At 41.2% G+C, this 20104-nt stretch overlaps 1 protein-coding gene across 1 annotated transcript in view; it reads right to left on the bottom strand.

The window, feature by feature from the left end:
• Positions 1–20104, bottom strand: part of xpr1a (xenotropic and polytropic retrovirus receptor 1a) — a gene marked incomplete at its 5' end in the record, with an annotated part of 89410 nt that overhangs the window by 26567 nt on the left and 42739 nt on the right. Inside the window, 3 exons of the mRNA XM_080002666.1 lie at positions 39–188; positions 471–691; positions 3854–3955. Coding sequence (XP_079858792.1) covers positions 39–188; positions 471–691; positions 3854–3955 — 473 coding nt within the window. The remainder of the gene's footprint in view (positions 1–38; positions 189–470; positions 692–3853; positions 3956–20104) is intronic.

Consider the following 20104-nt stretch of genomic DNA (forward strand, 5'->3'; position numbering starts at 1 on the left):
TGTGTGTGTGTGTGTATGTGTGTGTGTACTGTACACACCTCTGTTTCGGAGATGAGCTGAGTGATCTTCTTGCAAGTGTAGAACGGAGCCACTTCCACATGAGCGACACGCCAGTCCGCCCCGCGAGTAGTGTCCAGGATCTTGTCATGTTTCTTCAGGATCTTTCGGAAACCAGTGAAGTTCAGGTTCTATCAACAGAAGAAGAAACATTTCTTTACTAAACTAAGTCTGAGACTAAGTCAGAGTCTAAATACACTGAAGGTAAACTGAAATATGATTCACCGGAAATTCAATTGAAGTATCAAGGACTCCCTTAAAGAATGACTTCCACCTTTGTTTGATTAATATTTTCCTCAAAACCCTTCCAGAAGAACATTTTTCTTTCTGCAGTGAATACCTCAATGGCTTCCAACATTTTTTTTAAATCGTATAAATGTAGAGAAGGTGAATATCAGCGTGGGTGTGTCCACCTGGTAGTTCTGCAGCAGGATGAGACTGAGGTAGAACTCGCTGAAGGCCAGCTGCAGGTCCTTGATGTTGCGGTGCTTGCAGCGCTCCTCCTGCGACAGATGGAAGACGGTCTTGCGTTTGCGCAGCCCGGTCGGCGCATTGCTCTCGCGCTGCGCGTCCAGCGATGACTGCAGCTCATTCTGCAATGTGGCGAAGCGCCGCTGAGCTTCAGCCAGCTTTTCTGCAGGAGGGGACAGTGACAAGGATATCCATTTAATCGGAAAAAACGGATGCACTTTAAGTTACATGCTGTGTATGCAAGGTACTATACAAATAAAGGTAATAATAATAATAATAATAATAATCATAATAATAATAATAATAATGAAAGCTGCAAGAAGTGATGACCGGGTCCTTGAAGTGCAAGTGTCGGTGGGACCCAAAAAAAAATGTTGAGGAGGAGTTTGGACAGTACAAAGCCTATAAATGACCAAAAAGTGACTTAAAATGGCACATTTAATCCAATATGGCTGACTTCCTGTTGGGTTTCGGTCATGGTGGCAATATAATGTTTTTTTAAGTCTGGTGATGTTACATATGTGTACTTAATTTCGTGAGTTTTCGTGGAAAAAAGTGAATAGGTTTGATTTTCAAGAGGGCGTGGTTGGCCAGTTTGCCACGCCCATGCACGGGACCCATATAATATCCATAGGAGGGGACCGGGACTCACGTGTGTGCAGAGTTTTGTGAGTTTTTGAGTTTCTTAAGGCCCCCAAAAAGAAGAAGAACAAGAAGAATAAACAGCAATAACAGGTATAGGACCCTAGGGCCCCAATAGGACCCTAATAAATAATAATAATAATGATAATAATAATGATAATAATAATAATTAATAATAATAATTAATAATAATAATAATAATAATTACACAAATAATAATAATAATAATAATAGTCATTATTTAAACCTTAACCTTTGAAACTTTAATTTTATACAATTCTCCTTTCCTCTAAGCCTCTCTTCTGGCATAATGTTTTGCCAGTTGCAGGAAATGGAAGGAAGGAGGAAATTAGGTTGAGCAGTCATGAAGACCCTGAAGACCCTTCATGGTTAGGACCCATTATCCAGGGTCAGCAGTAGGTTAATACACCGAGGCAGAGAACCGATGAGAGAGAGACTGAGAGAGCAAAAGAGATGGTGGGACAGAGCAGCATTGGAGGGAGAGAGAGAGAGAGAGCCCCAACCCCACACAGCAAAAAAAACAAAAAAAGCAAAACACACAGTGCACACACATACAATCTCTCACGAACGGAATGTGAGAACAACAGTAGCACCTATCTGATGTGAGTAATAAGAAACAAGAGTAAAAAGAGTTTGAGCAGCGGCCGTTTGTCACAGTGAGGCCTGAGGTTTCCGTCCTGTTTAACATTTAACCCACGGCAGCGGGTGCCAGAAAGTCAAGACGCCTGACCGGCTTCCAGTTGGAGGCAGATGGAGGACAATAGAAAGTTTAAAATGATTCCCCTGGTTTCATTTCGACATGGGCAGACCAGACCAGATTGACATTGGACCACACGTGTGGTGATGCCTTCAGTCTTCACGAGCGGAGAAGAACTGCCAGGATTCTCAGGTAAAGATGTGATTTAAATCCATTTTGGGCAAAAGCCTTTCATAATGCATAGAGAGAGAGAGAGAGAGAGAGAGAGAGAGAGAGAGAGAGAGAGAGAGAGAGGGAGAGAGAGAGAGAAAGAGAGAGAGAGAGAGAGAGAGAGAGAGAGAGCTCTCTGCCCTGTTTTCAACAGGAGACACCAGTGTTGTCAAACAGAGTTAATCTAAGTGAACTGCTGCAGGACGAGAACTTCTGAGGGTCACGATCCCTTTCAGAGAGAGAGAGAGACAGAGAGAGAGAGAGAGAGAGAGAGAGAGAGAGAGAGAGAGAGAGAGAGAGAGCCACACATAGTCTTCTGAATTGCCAAAATCGCTTATCTCCACCAAGCTTATTTTTACTCTACACACAAAATCATATTTAGGTAGGCATGCACCCTGCACGGGGACACACACACACAAATCAGATAGGCCAGGCTGGCGAATAGGGTGCAACCATTGTGCATTTATTTAACCAACCGTGTGTGTGTGGAAGATAGACAAGGTGTCTGAGGGGTAAAGAGATTTGGACATTTTGATAAATAATATTTAAACAAGGTCAAAATCGGCTGAGGGTACAGGGACTCTAGGGGAGCACCTCTACGCAACTACACTCTTAAGACTCCATTTTGGTCTTTTAGACAGAATAAACTGGGACAGTGGTATACTGATGTTTTAATAATATCATATTTTTATGGAACATTAGCGATTGTTTATATACAGTATGTGGACTTATCAAAAAAAACAGGCGGAATCATGACAAACAAGCTTCCAGGACGGGAGGATGTTTGTTTGAGTCCTGAAATAGAACAGGCTCCTGTATGTTAGCAGTATAACCTCTGGCATATGATCAAAATGGACGAGGATTGACAAGCTATAAAAAAAAAAAAAAGTAAAATAGTTTTTAATACTTTGAGTATCTCTCAATCTTTGGTCTACGAATTAGACTTCCATCTGACGATGGTTGGATTGATTTAAACCCTGTGTGCTTTATGCCATAGTTCTATGGCAGCATAATGACTGCAGTCATTATGAACTGGGACAACACTGGGCGTACACGTTGCTGGGTAACCTTGGCCTGCAGTGGACCCAAGGACCCTGCAGTTCCACCGACAGCCTCTAGGGGAAGCAGCGGCTGTTTCAACCTGTTTACTTTCCTTGGGCGATCATTGCAGGATATATAGCTTCCATCTCAGGTTACATGACACACATATACTCAAGCTCTCCCTGGCGTGCCTGGCTAAATATGACAGCCAACACTAAGTCCATCATAGGACCAAGTTTAGATGCAATGTAATTTTGGCACCGACATAACCTGCACCCCCCCACCATGCACACAAACCCAGAATACACTACAGAGGAAATAAAGTCTGTAAGCAAGACATTGACGTACAAATTAATGTCAAATTAAGTAGGTAAAGTCTTGCAAAACTATGTTAGTTATTATTATTAGCCGATGTAAACATTTAATTAGTTACTATATTACTGCAATTTAAGAGGCCCAGGGGCCAAGAAGAAACAGAAATCTTTTTGAAATAGTGATATTCTGCTCTGCATTACAGAAAAGTAATTAATATGTGATGATTAAAAATGAGTAATTTCATGATTATCATATGCTTCAATTGCAAATCTAGAAGAGGACAGAGTGTGGTTTGAGTTCAGGGAACAAACTAAAAAGATGAACTATATCGTAATTCAGATCAGAGCCAATCAACACACAGTAGATCAGAACCACAGTCAGAAACAATACAAAACATACCTGAATAAAATGTGTTTATCTTCAAGAGCTCCTTCTCGCAGGTCTGGAAAAACTTCTCCTCAAACTTGGCGTAGTATCTCTTTACTGTGTCTTCATCTGTGACTGCGAGGGAAAACAGGGAGACAGCTAAAAGTTAGTGACATACTGTGGCTGCATACACTCTAACCACAACAGTTGATGGATCAGTGAAGTGTAGATGCATGTCTAAGAAATCTCCTAAAATGATTGTTGGACACGTCAACAAACAATTAGTTGATTCAATGATAGAATCAATTTTCCCCCAATCAAGGCTGTGTTTAAACATCAGACATGGGCCTTTGATATCAAAATAACAGAATAGACTACTTAATAAGGTATGGTAAGTCATTTAAATGAGGCATAGTTGATACCCCTGGCATGTGAGCCCCTCTACTCAACTGGAACTTGCCACGAACCCTGCGTCTTGAAAAGTACTTCAAAGTAAATGTTCTTTTAAGTACCTTTCCACTTTTACATGGATGTACAGTATATTTATGATCGTTTTTTTTAAAAGAATATTAATAATGATAAAGATGTTCTGCACAGATGTCTTGTTCAGAACAATACGGCAGTATATGTATGCATCCTTGATTTGATTCTGGAGTTGGAAAACCTTCATACCATTACAGCATCAATACAAACTTAGTCACAACTGAGCCCTTGCTGTGACTAGGAGAAACCTGGTCACAGCAATGCTTAGGGATGAGGCCATATGAGCAATGATGAAGACGCATGAAATATCCCATCTATAGACAAAGTGGAGGAAACTGTAGCTCGGAGGTATACAGGTATCCATTCAGGTTTATAATTGAATCACCGGCCTCCTTCCATCCGGCCTCTTTCTGGCATCACCCTAAATGTCCTCTTCAGGACTGGGACAATTCAATCAGCATTGATGCTGTGCCTCATTCAGAGCAGAACATCTGACACCACGAGACTTCCAAACAGCGGCAACCAGCCAGTCACCTGTCAAGCGCGCACACACACGCACACATTTCATATCTCTGTTTCTATTCTCTACTTGTTTTTTCAACACTTTGAGTAAATATTTGGCATTCTGATCAGACGGTGTCTCTGGTATCTAAATGCCACAGAAAGATCCAGATTCCTCTCAGTCTCAGTCTGACAGAACCAGACTGAGCTTGATGCTGAGGGTCAGCTTTTGAGAAATGCTTTCTGAAGATTTTTTTTTGGCATTTTCATGCTTTATTCAATAGTGGGGAGAAAGGGAAGGCAGGGGACTGAGAGACAGGGGATGACATACAGCAAATGGCCTTGTGCTAGAATTGAACCTGGGCTGCTGCGGTAAGGACTCAGCATCGAATATGGTGCGCTCTACCCGGTAGAGCCACTGGGGCGCCCCGAGAAATGCTTTAATGGAAAAAACGAGTACAAAACACGTTCGTCTGCGTGAGTGTGTCAAGAACGATAGCGCTCAGAAACATTACCTTATGCTCTGTAAAGTGAGGCCTTGCAGTGACTGTTACATGGAGCATTTCATTCTGCACTGTACACAGTAATGGGAAAAAGGCGCCCAAGGGTGAAAGCTGTCAATATCACACAGACAAAAAGCACACACACCACAGAAAATATACCCACACTCAACATAAGACAGAAAAAAACACACAAGTATAGTATATATATGGAAAATGCAGGAGATATGACCCCATTGTGTATATGACTATGACAGCGTGGCTGCAGCTCTCGTGAAACATAAAAGGCAGCATAATGAATAAGTAAAAAAAAGAGCAAGGTACAGCCAACCTTTATGTCAGATTTAATCTTTGAAAAAAAATGAGGTACATCCTTATTTTTATCAAATGAGTAGGAAATGAGAGTTAAGGAAATAAAACGGAAAAAAGATCAAACTAATGTGAGTCTGCAGCCCAGTACACCCATGGTTACTGACAGAGAAAGGTCACGTGTCTCTTTAGTTATTTTATTTTATTTATTTTTTAACCTGTGCTGTCAGCAAACAACACAGAGTATTTGGATTGATAAAGAAAGGAAGCGGGGAATATCAGAAAAAGAACAGAGTAATGAAAAAAGAATTCAGGAGGAGAAAAAGAGAGGGAAATGCAATGAAAAAATGGAGATAATGGGAGAGTTGGATTTCCTCTTTGCCACATTTTCCACTTGTAGACTGACTGACTGGTTGGTTGTTCATTTGATTGGCTGAGTGGTTGGAGAGATGGTTGCACTTTTGCATGATGTGACCAGTGGCTCTGCAGTGGACTGACTGGAAGCCACTAGTGGTCCTACAAGTTTACTCACAATCCAGTGTCCAACCGTTCACCAGTTTGAAACGCACTGTGTTTCACATACACCCCACTGACAGATGAAATAGGAGGAGGATAAGAGGTGATTAAACAGAGTGGTAGAGTGGTGTTATGGTCGGAGAAGTATGAGATGAAACAAAGCGATGGCCATGTTGTGTGGGTGGGAGAGGAGCCACAGCGCGACCCTCTATATGCCTGCCTCTATCTGCCGCTGCTGGGAGAGTGTGTGTTGTACATTTTCAACCTGTACAAGCGCGCACACTCAACTCTGCGAGCCGGCTGTGTGATGTCCGAGAACAAAGGCTTACGTCAAGGCCAGTTTGTCTTTCAAGCTTATTCTCCCAGCTGTCACTTAGGATTAGGGTTGGATACCAACACCTGGTGCCAACAGCGGTTCCTATACAATCGGTACGATCGGCAGCAGATCCTACCGTTTGCTAGTAACTACCTAGGACGACAACGGGACAACACCGGGACATGTACCGACACCGGGACGTGCAGCAAATATCTTAAAACGATTGCGTGTAAAGGGGGAACACGTCAAATTGAATGAAACATCTGGCAACGCACAGGATACACTTTCTGTAAAAGAAGAGGGACCATGTTGTGGTAATCAGAGTCCTTTTATTTTGCCAAGTATATTCGCATGCAAATGGAAAGTGACTAAGTGAGCACCAACACGCCGTTGTGGCCGTTCCTGGCTACCGACCCCCATCCAGGTATGATCCATCCAATACTCTTATTCCTGAATGATACTCTGTTGAGAAACAATTTTCAGTTTTATTCAGGAGTTGGCAAAGGTGAATGAGGCCGCCATTGCGTGGGATGGGTGGACCAGTGTGGCACAGGACCACTATTTAACAGTTACTGTGCACTACACCAGTCATGGCCACATTAAGCAGAAGGTGCTAAACACCAAAGCTGTGTATGAGTCACAGACAGGCCTGGTGGTGGCAGACGATATAAATGGCATTCTAGAGGAATTCCAAATAAACACTTAAGTTGTAACTGCCACAGCAGACAATGCCAGCAATATGGATGTTGCACTGAAGAACGGAGCGGGGTGCTTCGCCCACACCCTAAACATGGCAGCACAGAAGGTTTACAGCATCAGTGCCATTAAAAAAGTAGTGTGCCAGACTTTGAGCTGTCGTGGTGTGGCTGAAGAGGTCCGCCGTGGCCAAAACCGTCCTACGGGAGAAGCAGCGACTTCTCAGTAAGTAGCGCAATCTTATAAGAAAAGTAATCTTCGGCAAAGTAGATTGTAATTCAAAATGTGGATTTGTGTTTCAGATCTGCCAGAACACAACGTGATTCTGGATGTCCGAACACGGTGGAACTCCCCTTCCACCCTAATGGTGGAGATGTTTTTGGAGCAGTACCTGGCCATCCAGTCAGCATCACTTGACCAACGACTCAGGAAGCCAGTGGACAAATAAAAGTGATGGACAAGAAGATCAGTTAAACAATGAGTAACAACATAATAGTTGAAAATTCATTCTTATCTTACGACAATACCAGGTATTTTCCATTCGCATTCAGAGCCTATGCTTACGAAGAAAGAGGGCAAACCACATCATTTTCACTGTTAGACACTAAAAAGTTTGTCATGTTTTTATTACAGGATGAAGACATTCAAAACTTCCTCCAGGAGGCAACTTTGATGGGCACTCGCTTCAGGCCAACTTGGAAGAGCTGTTGCCGATGATGCCTGGGACAGGTTGGAGAAAGCAGCAGTTGGCAATGCAACAGAACATATATTTTATGCTCATCCTTGTTTCCCATGTGTGCCACCATGTTACAGTTTCTATGATTAAGTTTGCTATTTATATGTGCAAAATTGTGTCCACAGCTTCCAATGTAGGGCCTTCGGGACATTGAGGAAGAAGAATCGAAAGACCATGAGGATGACAAGGCAAAGGAACATGTAAGTTCGTAATCATGAAATATCTAAAATGACTGCATTTTTGAAGCGTAAAGCAAAAAGTCAGCCCTAGAGGAGCTGTTCGAGGATGAGGACCGAGAGCTTCTTCAGGCCAGGACCACTAAAAGCGGTGCCCACTCCCTCGCTGAACGGGACCAGAAAGAGATTGAGATCTACAGAAGTCTGCCTTCAATCCCATCAGGACACGACCCTGTAGTCTGGTGGTGGATAAAGCGGGACAGCCTCCCCATATTGTCTGCACTTTCAAACACATACCTGCGTGTACAGGCCTCATCGACACCATCTGAGAGGGTTACATACAATAAGTCAGGAGAGGTGTTGTATTTTGCCAGAGAAAGCAAGACTTACTTAAGTTTGAAGCTGGAGTTGGTCATTTATTTTGCTGTTATTTGTACTGTAACTGTTATATAGTGTTTAATTATAGTAGTTGGGTTAGGTTTTATTTATTATGTGACTTTGTTATGTAGTGTTTTGTATTTATTTATATTTATATATTTAAGTTTACTTTATACTATTAACAGTATAATATATTGTTCAAATTTGCCTTGGCAACAAAAAAGCTGTTCTTTAACGTTGTCGACCGTTGTTTTGTGCTTTTTTTTATATTATATATATATATATATATATAAATTTTGAGAGAAAATGAGAAAAAAGACAAAACCCAAACAATACTCCACCCTACTTAGGATTCACATTGCATCCTCTATGTACCACCGAGCTTGAGCGTCAGCTCATTTTCCACCCGAGCGCGGGAGATTAATTATAATGATGCAGAATTATGGAAAACACTCACAAATCATATCACCATTACATGATTTATTATACAGTAATCAGTTGAAGGTGTCGGAGCTGCAGAAATCTGACAGCTTCTGTCTCAGACACAGTGTGGTTTCTCATTACAGCCAATCTGTCTGGACAAGGAGACAGCTCACTCCTGCAGTCCAGTGCTACTAACTGTAGGGATCAGCAGCAAGGTTGAGAAAGTGACTGAATGAAGCAGCCGTTAGTCTTCCTCAAGCTAAAATGATTAATACACTACAACAAAAACAATGGAATTCACATAAACCACTGTGGCAAAGCAAGAAGGAGTCAGCAAACAATTTGTCATGTTTTCATGGTCACTTATTGGAATTGTATCATATTAATTTGCAATCAATGTGGTATCACATCAAAGCAATGGCCATCACAGCATGCAAAGCACTGCATGTCCAATACAATTATTTATCCAGCCTAATCTACAGTATCATTGTTGTATTAAAAGGGACCTATTAGGCTCCTTTTTACACATGTTAGTATACAGTAGGTCTCTGAGGTCCCCAAAACATGTTTCCGAGTTTTTTTGCTGAAATTACCACTCAGATTATGCATTCGCACCATTGTGACATGCCTCTTAACCCAGACTGTTCCAAAATGGGCTGTTTCTGTGTGTGTGTGTCTTGAATTGAAAATTAGCAGCCAAGCTCCTAGTTCTGAGCCAATGGGGTTTGAGCACAAATTCCGGGATCTGTGAGCAAATGGGGTTTGAGCTTTACTCGGCCTCCGTTTTATTTATTCTGTTAAGTTGAACTGATTTCATCCTTATCAGTCCACCAAAATGGACTGGACTGTTTCTGAAAAATAATACATTTAGAAATAAGCAATCCAGGTGCTGAATCTTCACTTATATTAGATCTACGAGGCCTTGTTTAAAAGTAAGTTCCAACTTTGGTTGCCCTGCTCCAGGCTTGTGGAAGACATGAAAACCACACCAGAGCGTACCAGGACTCTCACACGCGGGGATTTCTTGTTTCATGTAGATGTCAGAAAATGAAATAAAATAAAATAAAATGAATAAATACATCTGCAATAAAAACACTTTTATTGGTTTTGTTTGGAGAAACGCACAACGTATCCGATGGAGTAAATGAACATATAAAGAAATCCGTGACGAGGTGACGTCAGCTTGTGCAGTGGTTGGACCGAGTGTTAAAAGCGGTCATTTTGAAGCAGAATTTTGATTACAGCAGTTACTTTGTCATTAATTTACCTCATTATTTGACACTTTGTCCAAGTCTAATATGATCATCCGACATTGTAACATAATATATATGACAGAAATAAGGAAAAGCATAGTAGGCCCCATTTAACATGAAATTCTGTTATCAAGGGTGAGGTTCCAGGGTTTGTGAATCGGCCCTCAGATTTCTCTTTGGTCCTAAATTCCTCAAGGCCTCCTTAGGTAACTCTGAATTCTCTCTCTAAACTGACACCCGGAGCGCCCACAGCCTCCTCTCCTCCACTCAGAACCTACTGGTCTCCTGTCCCTCTCCTGGCCCTGACAATCATTTCATGGTCACTGTGTGTGTGTGTGTGTGTGTGTGTGTGTGTGTGTGTATGTGTGTGTGTGTGTGTGCGTCAATATGTTGGGTCAATGCGTTTGCGACAAAGCTAAAGAAATAATAATACACCTTAGATGGGAATTATAGTTGTGTCCCTGCAGGCCTGTCTGAAGGTGTATGCTTGCACGTATAAAATTTGCAGTTTCGGAGCTTGTGTGGTGGTGTGTGTATGTACATATGTTTGTGTGTGGGTTTGAACAGTCTCAAATGTCTTCTATAAATACAGTTCAAATGAAACAGTTTATCATTTCAAAATCAGTCTCAATCTAATCAAGCTCATCCATCTGACAGAGATGTCCTTATTTAACCTAATCTTCTAATTAATTTCCTAATTGCCACATACAGTATGCACTACATTAAATATAAATACAGCATTTTTTTTCATCACATAATTCTCACAAAATCTGGTCTTTATTAGGAGTAAGGTCTCTGAGGAACATTACAGGATTGCCTGAACCAGGAGAAGACAACCACGAGATGCAAATGAGAAGCATAACAAAGACAACATTTATTTGAACAAAAACATAATACAGCCATATTCACAGTTTAAGGCCAGCGAGCTCCAGTGTGAAATAGTGTGTTTCCTAACCGCCTTCGCTCACTCAGACAAAGAGTTGCGCTGGTAGATAGAAAAACAACTCTTGACCAAATCCCCTGGCGACTGGTGAGGGCCGCCCACCCCCTCCTCCACGCCTTCCCCTTCCTCTGTAGTCTGCATAAATAAATGATGAGTTCCACTACGCAGCTTCCCCTAGAACCTTGCTCTAACCCCACCACGAGCCTCTCTCTCACATCACACACACACATACTGTATACACATATATGCATACATACATGTACACACACACACACACACACACACACACACACACACACACACACACACACACACACACATACACACGCACACACACCCCTCTCTTTCTCTCTAAACCCGGACTTGTTATACTCCTATGCAGGCGCTCTATGACCTGTGCCTGTAAAACCAGCCCATAAATCCTTCATGGAGAGCTGTTAAGACCTTATCAGGCGGAGGGATTTTTCAAAAACAACAACCGCTCCAGTGCACGTGGTGGATGTGTCACACAATGATAGCCACATTTCAGAACCCCTTCCTACAAACTGGTACTGGTCTTTGAACATTCATTTCAAACTAGATTATATTATTTAGCAGTATTCTATTTGTCATTGCCTATTGTTTGATATATCTGTATGCAGTAATTGTTACTATTACAAGGTGTTACTGGTGTGAAAATGAAGGAAACATGTGTAAATAGTTAGCAGGGGAACAGATAGGTATATAATTGTCTTTGTGAGAGAAACCTAGATACGATCTTCCATTACACATTGAGGCCCTAGGAGACACACACACACACACACACACACACACACACACACACACACACCTGTCAGGGGAACTAGAAGGAAGACTGCATTATGACTGCTGTTGTATTACTTTCCTTATCTCTTTCCTCCAAGCGCAAAGGTGTAAATCACCAAGGAGGACAAAGCTAAATTGGGCTATAAAAGGGAATACAATTTTTCCAACATTGAAGTCATCAATTTTAGTAAAGGAGCGCTGGCACAGAGACACAGTGAGTGTGTGTTCGTGGATGGGATATATATATATGGGATGGGAATAAAGAAGAGGGTCTTACACCCTGGAGTGCCAGGCATTAAGAAAATAATATAAAACAAAACCAACCAACCCCGCCCCCCCGCCACCACTTCACCCCTACCCAACGCCCACAACCCATCTTTACTCCACCCCTCCTCTCCACTTATTCCCATTCCAGCCTCCAGCCACAATTAACTCTACCAATCATTTCCCTCACAGCGGCCGGGGGAACATTAAAAATGCACACTCACAGACCCGGACTGCCAGCCTTGGAGGAATGTAGACAGAGAAGGGAGGAACTGGGATCCAAATCCTTTTGTACTTTATATAAACACACACACACGCACGCACGCACGCACGCACGCACGCACGCACGCACGCACCCACCCATGCACACAGATGCACACACACAACCAGACTGCAAGCTAAGCAGCAGAGAACCCAACTACAAGCGCCCAACTAAGCCAGATATGGAATAGAAATCACACATTCAACACATTCTGGGAGGTGTTGATGTCTCTATACAGCTTCTGTGTGCCACAGTGTGTGCATGTATGTGTGTGTTTTCTGGGTGTGTGTGCGCATGTGTGTGTGTTCTGAGTGTGTGTGCGTATGTGTGTGGCATTTTGGGCATGTGTGGTGGGTATACTGCCGGTAGTCAGTTGAATAGATGATGAGGAGTATGGAGCAGCAGCGAGGGGCCAGATGGGGTGTGACATGATCCTGGGGACCAGAGAGACACCAATACACTGGAGAGCAGTGGGACACATTTACACTGAGGTACCAGTGAGCAGGAAGAAGGATAAAAATCTGAATGAGATAAAGAGAGAATGAACTTGTTTCAATAAATGATATTTTTACATTGTGTTTTCAAATATTTATGTTCAATGAATAAAAAATACAAACCCAATCAAGCAACAAAGAAAAGGCTAATAAATTGAAATTGTACTGAGTTAAAGGTTAAATATCCTTTTCTAAAATGGAAAAATCACAATACACTCCCACATGTCAGAGTGTGTTTGTGTATCTTTTAAGTAACAGTAATATTACATATTATTTCAACCTACTTTTTGCAATTTGCCCAGTAGATCCAAAGCATACAGTTGGTTACAGCAGGGTGTTAATAGGGAGCAGCGCTACTTCCTGTTTCTAGTCTCTCTCTAGCCCAGACGTAGCCAATAGAAGTGCAAAAGAGCCTGAAAAAACCTAATGAAATGCAAGTTTATTTTTTAATTGTTATAACATATGATGACAATATTGTGAGTTCACCATAGATTTGACATTTTCCTCTACAGCTTAAACCTTTTCCCCATTGGATTATGTTTAATCACAGTGAGAAGCTGCTGCAGAGCCACAAGTTTCTCAATAGTAAAGCGTTCAGTGAGGTTGTGCTATGAACAGTTATAAATGATGGAAACCAACATTTTAAGGCCTGGGTTGAAAAACGGCGAACCCCTCCTTTAATACAGTCACTTTAACACAGAGCTATCTACCTGTCCATGGTGCTGAAATCACACAGGAAATGGGTTACTATTGCAAGCAATAACCAGTGTTTAAGTAAAGTGTTGCAGATTGTATTGGTGATTGTACTGTCTATTAAATGGAAGGCTTGCAATTTCTACAACAAAAACTGTACAAAATAATTATCCTGTCATAAAGAAAGTTCAGCTTATTTCATCTGAAAGTGGAAAAAACTTTAAGTTTGGTCTCATCATTTCAACTCATCATCAATCACCTAAATAGTTTGTCCCATTTTAGCAGCCTATCTATTATCCAAACATTGCTTTCTTAAATTGGTAGAATTGTTTTCCAATTACCTTAGAGAGAGACCGTTGATGTTGTTAGATAACAATAGAGCAGATTATGATGGAAACTTGATGGGAATCTTTCTGAACAGATCTGTGCACAGTGGGTCAAATTAAACTAGAAAATGCTTTAAAATGCGAATTTCTGTGAGGAGTTGTGTGTGTGCAAACAGTGTATAACTAAATAGTATTTATGTATGTTTGTGTACTTTTCTAGATGTGGATGTGTTTTCCAGTGCCCAACCTCGTTCCTCACTACGTCCTATAACCTCCATTTGTCTCTGCAATAATCCACGGCAGTTCCAATATTATAACTCCACTTCTCCAAGTCAAGAAACAGTATCGGACAGAACAAAGTCAACACGGAGTTCAGAGCACGGCTAAATGTCCTTGGCTGAAAGCACAGAGGAGGTTAAACAGGCAAAGAGGAGGTTTTTTCAGAGGTCAGATGTGATGAGTTTGAATGGGAAAAAGATAAGTAGGTCATAAAATCCTCCAATCAGACCAACACCATGCCCACAGGAAGCAGTGTAATTGACCAGAGGGATCATGGGAATTTTAACTACCGCTGCTTTGCTCATCGGAGGGCAGTTAAAAAGGGTCTTAGTCGATGAATCATTCTCTTCTTCTAATTCAATATTTTCATGTCGGTTTCTCTTGTTTTCCTCTACCTCGCTCACACACTTTTTTATCTATATCTTCCTCCCTCCCGTCTTTCCATGTTTTTGTATTTTAGCTGCTGCACTGAAGAGTTATCTCACTGAGTCAGGTCTTTTCTCGCCCAGTTGGAGGTTTGCAGATCAGGAACATCTCTCCCTCTCCTCCACCCTGACTCCACACCCATAAAAAGAGGTGGATATAGACGGAGTGAAAGAAGTGACACCGTCTGACTTATTTTCATGGCTGAAATGTTTGCCATGCCAGACGTTTTGCATCCTTCCTGATTTGCAATGCTTGATGCTGTATTTTTTCTGTCCAATCCAACAGACCCAGAAATATTCTGGATATCTATAGATCACATGCAAACACACACCTGTATCCCAGGAGCCTCATCACACCAGATGGAAATCTGATTTAGCCACGTGTATTGTGTTTCAACTCATTTCAAGCCGTTAGTCACAAACCTTTAATATGATTTTGAATCTCAGTCTCACGTTGGCCCTCGTGTTACACCCCATCTCGGGTAATTTAGGATTCATTCCTTTGGGCGGGTGTCAGATAGAGGGAAGCGGAAGAGTATTATTGTCTCGGTATGCAAGCTCACGCACAACCCCGATCCTTCATTCGACTCTAATCGAAGCAAATCTAATATAAAGAGAACAGGTGTGATTTCATGGAGGTTTTTCCTTTCTTTCTTTCTTTTTAAGTGAACATCCACTGAGGAGGGAGCTCACTATAGTATAGTATATATAGTATAAAAGTGAAAGACAAGTTAGAATACGATTTAAATAGCAAAGGAGCCAATCAAAATACTTCACAACGAGATTCCAACATGTGGTAACATGAACTATCATCTTTGCTTGACTTCTAATAATGGGTCACTGAATCCTTTGTTTGTTGCATGTGAATAACACATAAAAATAAGTCTGGTTGTACGCAGTTGTGAATGAATCAAAATTCACTTTATCTTCCAACTACAGCCAATAATGTATAACACGACTTATCACTCTAATAGCCTGGTTCCTTCTCAGCACGTTCTTACCCTGTAGCCCCTGGGCCTGAACAAATGTGCACTCTAAATTGTTCTATTTTTACCCACTAACAGCTCAGGTTAGGAAGCATGTTGGATGTTGGATGTTATGCCCCTGAATCGATGCCTAAAAGTACCTTCAGCTCAGTGGCTCAGATTAATATGAACTTGTACAACAATGACAAGACACAAATTCAACAGTTGCTACACCCATAAATCCCACACTGTTAGATAAACACTGTAGCAGTGAAGCACGAGCTGTAATAAATTACCTTTACATTGCATTCAGAACAGGGAGACAATGATATGTGATACAAATATCAGGGAGAGCGGGAGAAAGAGAAACCTAAACACACACATTGATATTGTGATGTACACATATCTTTTCACAATAATACTCAAGCTTGCTCTATTTCCTTCTTTTCTAGTCCTGCCTCTTCAATTCACCAGCAAAAGCAGATTAATTTGCCTCTGAATAAAGGAGCGAGGCTGTGTCTTTATCTTGAGCTTAATGACCATTTAATATTTCACCATTAATGTAATGGAGCTAGTGATGGTCCATTACTAGGACTGGAAGGGGAGAAAATAACAAGGTAGCCGGGAGATATACTGCGCCGTGGAAATCAGCTTCCTGGAAAATCTGAAACAAAAAGAAGCTGTGACTCAAACTATAAACACTAATGGCAGCAATTACTCTTCATGAAATTACCTCCCAAGCTCATCATCTTTCCACCGAATCTCCCCTGTGAAAGCATCAGAACTCATAAAGATAATAAACTGTACTGTCAGCCTAGTAAACAGATAATTGATTTCCACCCTCCCTGTGTGTGTCTCTATTCTTTTTCCCCGGGTTCTTCGGCTCGCAGCTTAACCCCATTTGTCCGGGCTGCTCCGTCCGGTCACGGCTCATTAAGACAACAATATGGTTTACGTTCCACTCGCAGCCTCCTATGAATGTGACGGATATTAATTGCCGTCTTGTCCGAGGTGAACATCGGAGGACTGGAGCAGAGGATCATGCACTGCTCCCCAGATGTCTGTTAATGGAGGCGTGAAACACTTGTCTCATTTTTTTAAGAAATAAGACTTCTCACTGGGGTAAAAACTTTTTTTACCCCAGTGAGAATATTTGAAAACAAAATTTATATGATAATAATCATTATTATATATACATAGAAATGAATTGTAATATTATATATGTATATTCATTATATTAATGATATGGTATAATATCATTTTAAATAACACTTATGTTAAAACATAACCTCAGAAGGCCTATGTAAATACTTTTTTTTTGAGAAAGCCACAGAGATTTTCATTTTAAAGAAGAATACAGTATGGCCTTTATCCTGTTTATATGTAAGGCAAGGCAGGTTTATTTCATACAGGGCAATTCAAAGTGCTCTCCCTACTGTAAGGCATAAAAAAAGAAAAGAAAAGAATAAAAGCATAATAAAAAAATAAACACATATAAAAAGCTAAAAATAGATGAAGACATTGACGTAAGACATAAGTCATAAAAACATTCATGTAAAAAAAGGTATTAAAGAGTTTAGACTATCAACGTGAAAGTATTGGTTCTGGCACCCAGCGTTGGGTGAGTTTGCCCTCTCTCTGTTCTCTTCTGCTTCCTGCCTTTCTATTCGTGTTCTTCTGTTCCACTTTCATTCTTCCCTCATCTCGCTCACCCCCTTCATCCTTCCCCTGCTCTGAGCTCGTTACGTTTCTCCACAGGCAGTCGAGTGGAAGTTGGAAGGGAGGAGCTCGGCTTTCATATGTAAAACAACAACATTAGTGCAGCCGCTTCGATCTGCCTCCTCCTGCGTGGGGCTTAGGTAAAGCAAAGTGAACATTAAACAGAACATTGGCAGAACATTTGACGGGGATGTCTACCGTGGCTTTAGAAAAGCGTAAGCTATCAGATATAAAGGCTTTCAACTTTTATTACATTTCAAATTAGCCTTTGATTGCTTTGACATTACAAATGACTTGAAATATCTCAAGTGTCCCATAGTAAACAGAGGAAACACTTTGTGGAAATGAAGAACAATAAACCCAACAAAAATACTATCTTGTCCAACAGTCTAACACACATTTGAAAAAAAAAAAAACAACAAAAAAAAAAAACTAAAACAGAACAGCTGCTGTCCTGTTGGTTTTGCATGACATTACATCAAATGATGGGCTTCATTCTCCTCTGGTTGGACTAACAATGCTGCTGTTACCCAGAATACTAACAGCCTGTCGCAAGGCAATGAAATACTCTGCTCTGTCCAAAACATGAATAAAAAAACTATAAACCCGACATTGACACTTGAGGACTTTAACAGTGGATAAATAACTAATATGACACTTTAAAAGCATAAATGTGGGACATTGTGTCTCCAGAGAGACAGAAGGGGGGTATTTCAAAATTTCCTTCAAGGTGTAAAAAAATTCAACCCCATCCCCCTCTCCCACATTACATCCCTGTGGCTCTACCTCCCCCGTCCACAAAATACCACTGACCCAGTACAGGGTCGGAATACTAGTCAGGCTTTGTCAGGGATGTAGTAAGAGGCAATTATATCCTAGGCCTCAAACTATGATTTATATGTTTCACGCTCACAAATCACAAATCAGACATCAGAGATGTGCTTCCAAACGTGAAAAACAGGTAAGGAGATCTTAATAAAAAATAACTGTTTACTGTAAAAAACATAAATAAATGACTGCTGGGTGACGTTAAATGATGGGACAAGCTGCCACTGCTGATGGATGGAATCAGGAAATTAACTCACAAATCGAGTACCCACAATGCGCTGCACCACTAAATGCAAGCTTTCCCTTAAAGAAGGTCTGTGTTTCAAAATTACATTATGGGTAAATTCAACTGACTTATGAAACGGGTGCCAATCAGAAACAAAAGAAGTGATAGAAAAATAGAACACTACATGTAATTACAAAAAATCTGGACATAAACATCATGAGATTGTTCTGTGAATTAAAATTCCCTGTTAATGTGGAGGGAAATACCATATTGATTATATCAAGTGTTCAATTTTTTTTTTTAAGAAAACCCTTTATTCACTTGCGGAGCCAACCCTGTGGAGCTGAAAAGCTTTTTGACAGCTATAATAACACACAGCCACCCCACTGAAGAAAATTGCTGTTCCATTTTTGTGAACGTTTATGTGAGTGTGTGTGTGTGTGTGTGTGTGTGTGTGTGTGTGTGTGTGTGTGTGTGTGTGAGTGAGTGAGTGAGTGAGTGAGTGAGTGAGTGAGTGAGTGAGTGAGTGAGTGAGAGTGTGTGTGTTGAGTGTTCATGAGTGCAGGTGTGTTTACGTGTGCAGGTGAACATACTGAATGTGTCTGAATGTGTACGTGTGAATGAGTGTGTGCATGTTTAACAGTTTGTGTGTCCTGTCCCATTTCCGTGCGCTGGTTGGTCCGGGAGTCACACTGTCATTACCGACACCTTCCTCTCTGCCTCCCTGGATCCTGTAGCTATTAGCAACCAGCGACAGGAGCTGGCCTCTTCTCTGCTGCAGCCAATTGCTTTCATATCACTGTGTGACTGTGCATGCATGTCAATGAGCAGGTGTCCTGAGTGTGCGTGTGTGTGTGTGTGTGTGTGTGTGTGTGTGTGTGTGTGTGCACGTACAGATGTGATCATAGCATTAAGTGTCTGTATAGATTGTTTCATAAAATACAGCTTGACTGTATTTAACGTATTCTTCATTTATTCCAGAAATAAGACATTTCCTTCATCACGCCACTTTATCTCGCACTGTGAAGGAACAACGGAAGAAAAAACACACACACACACACACACACACACACACACACACACACACACACACACACACACACACACACACACACACACACACTGAAAGAAGGCAGTCAGCGCAAAATAATCAATGGGTGTTGATTAGGCATTCTCAGTACTTTTCTGAGGCCAGGCAAGCACTAGTGCTCTGTGTGTGTCTGGAGATCAATACTCTGATCTCTTATTAGACGGGGTTTGCACATCCCAGTGACGCGTGGAAAAGAGCAGTTGCAAATCAACTGCCTGTGAAATCAGGCGGAAAAGTCACTGGTTCGAGATGGCGAAATAAAACAATATTTCAGGCTCGGTTTCCCAGAGCATCATTTTAAAATCTGGTGGTCCTAAAAAGCATCAGACAAAATGCAATTATTTCAAAATATTTTTATGAAATATATTTACAAAATATAATTGATTTCCAAACATGCATTATTGCTTCCACCAGCTAACTGTCTGCCGTGGCTCAATAGAACTGTCAAAAGACTGAGAGAAAGATCCGCCCTTCGTGCAGATCAATTTAGTAGTCAGTGTCTTTTTTTTTGAGTCAATGGTCTGGTGCTGACAGTTGACCGCTTTTGGCCAGGATGCAGATGTATATGTAGATGTAAACAGTATGTTCTGTGCTCGAAAGCAAGGGTGAAAGAGAAGACTTTTGTTTCCTTTGTTGCGTATTCTTCCTGGAACAAATGTTCCTCAGCCGGTTTAAGGAT

The sequence above is a fragment of the Zeus faber genome (assembly GCF_960531495.2).
Source record: "Zeus faber genome assembly, chromosome: 1".
In the NCBI taxonomy this organism is placed as follows: Eukaryota; Metazoa; Chordata; class Actinopteri; order Zeiformes; family Zeidae; genus Zeus; species Zeus faber.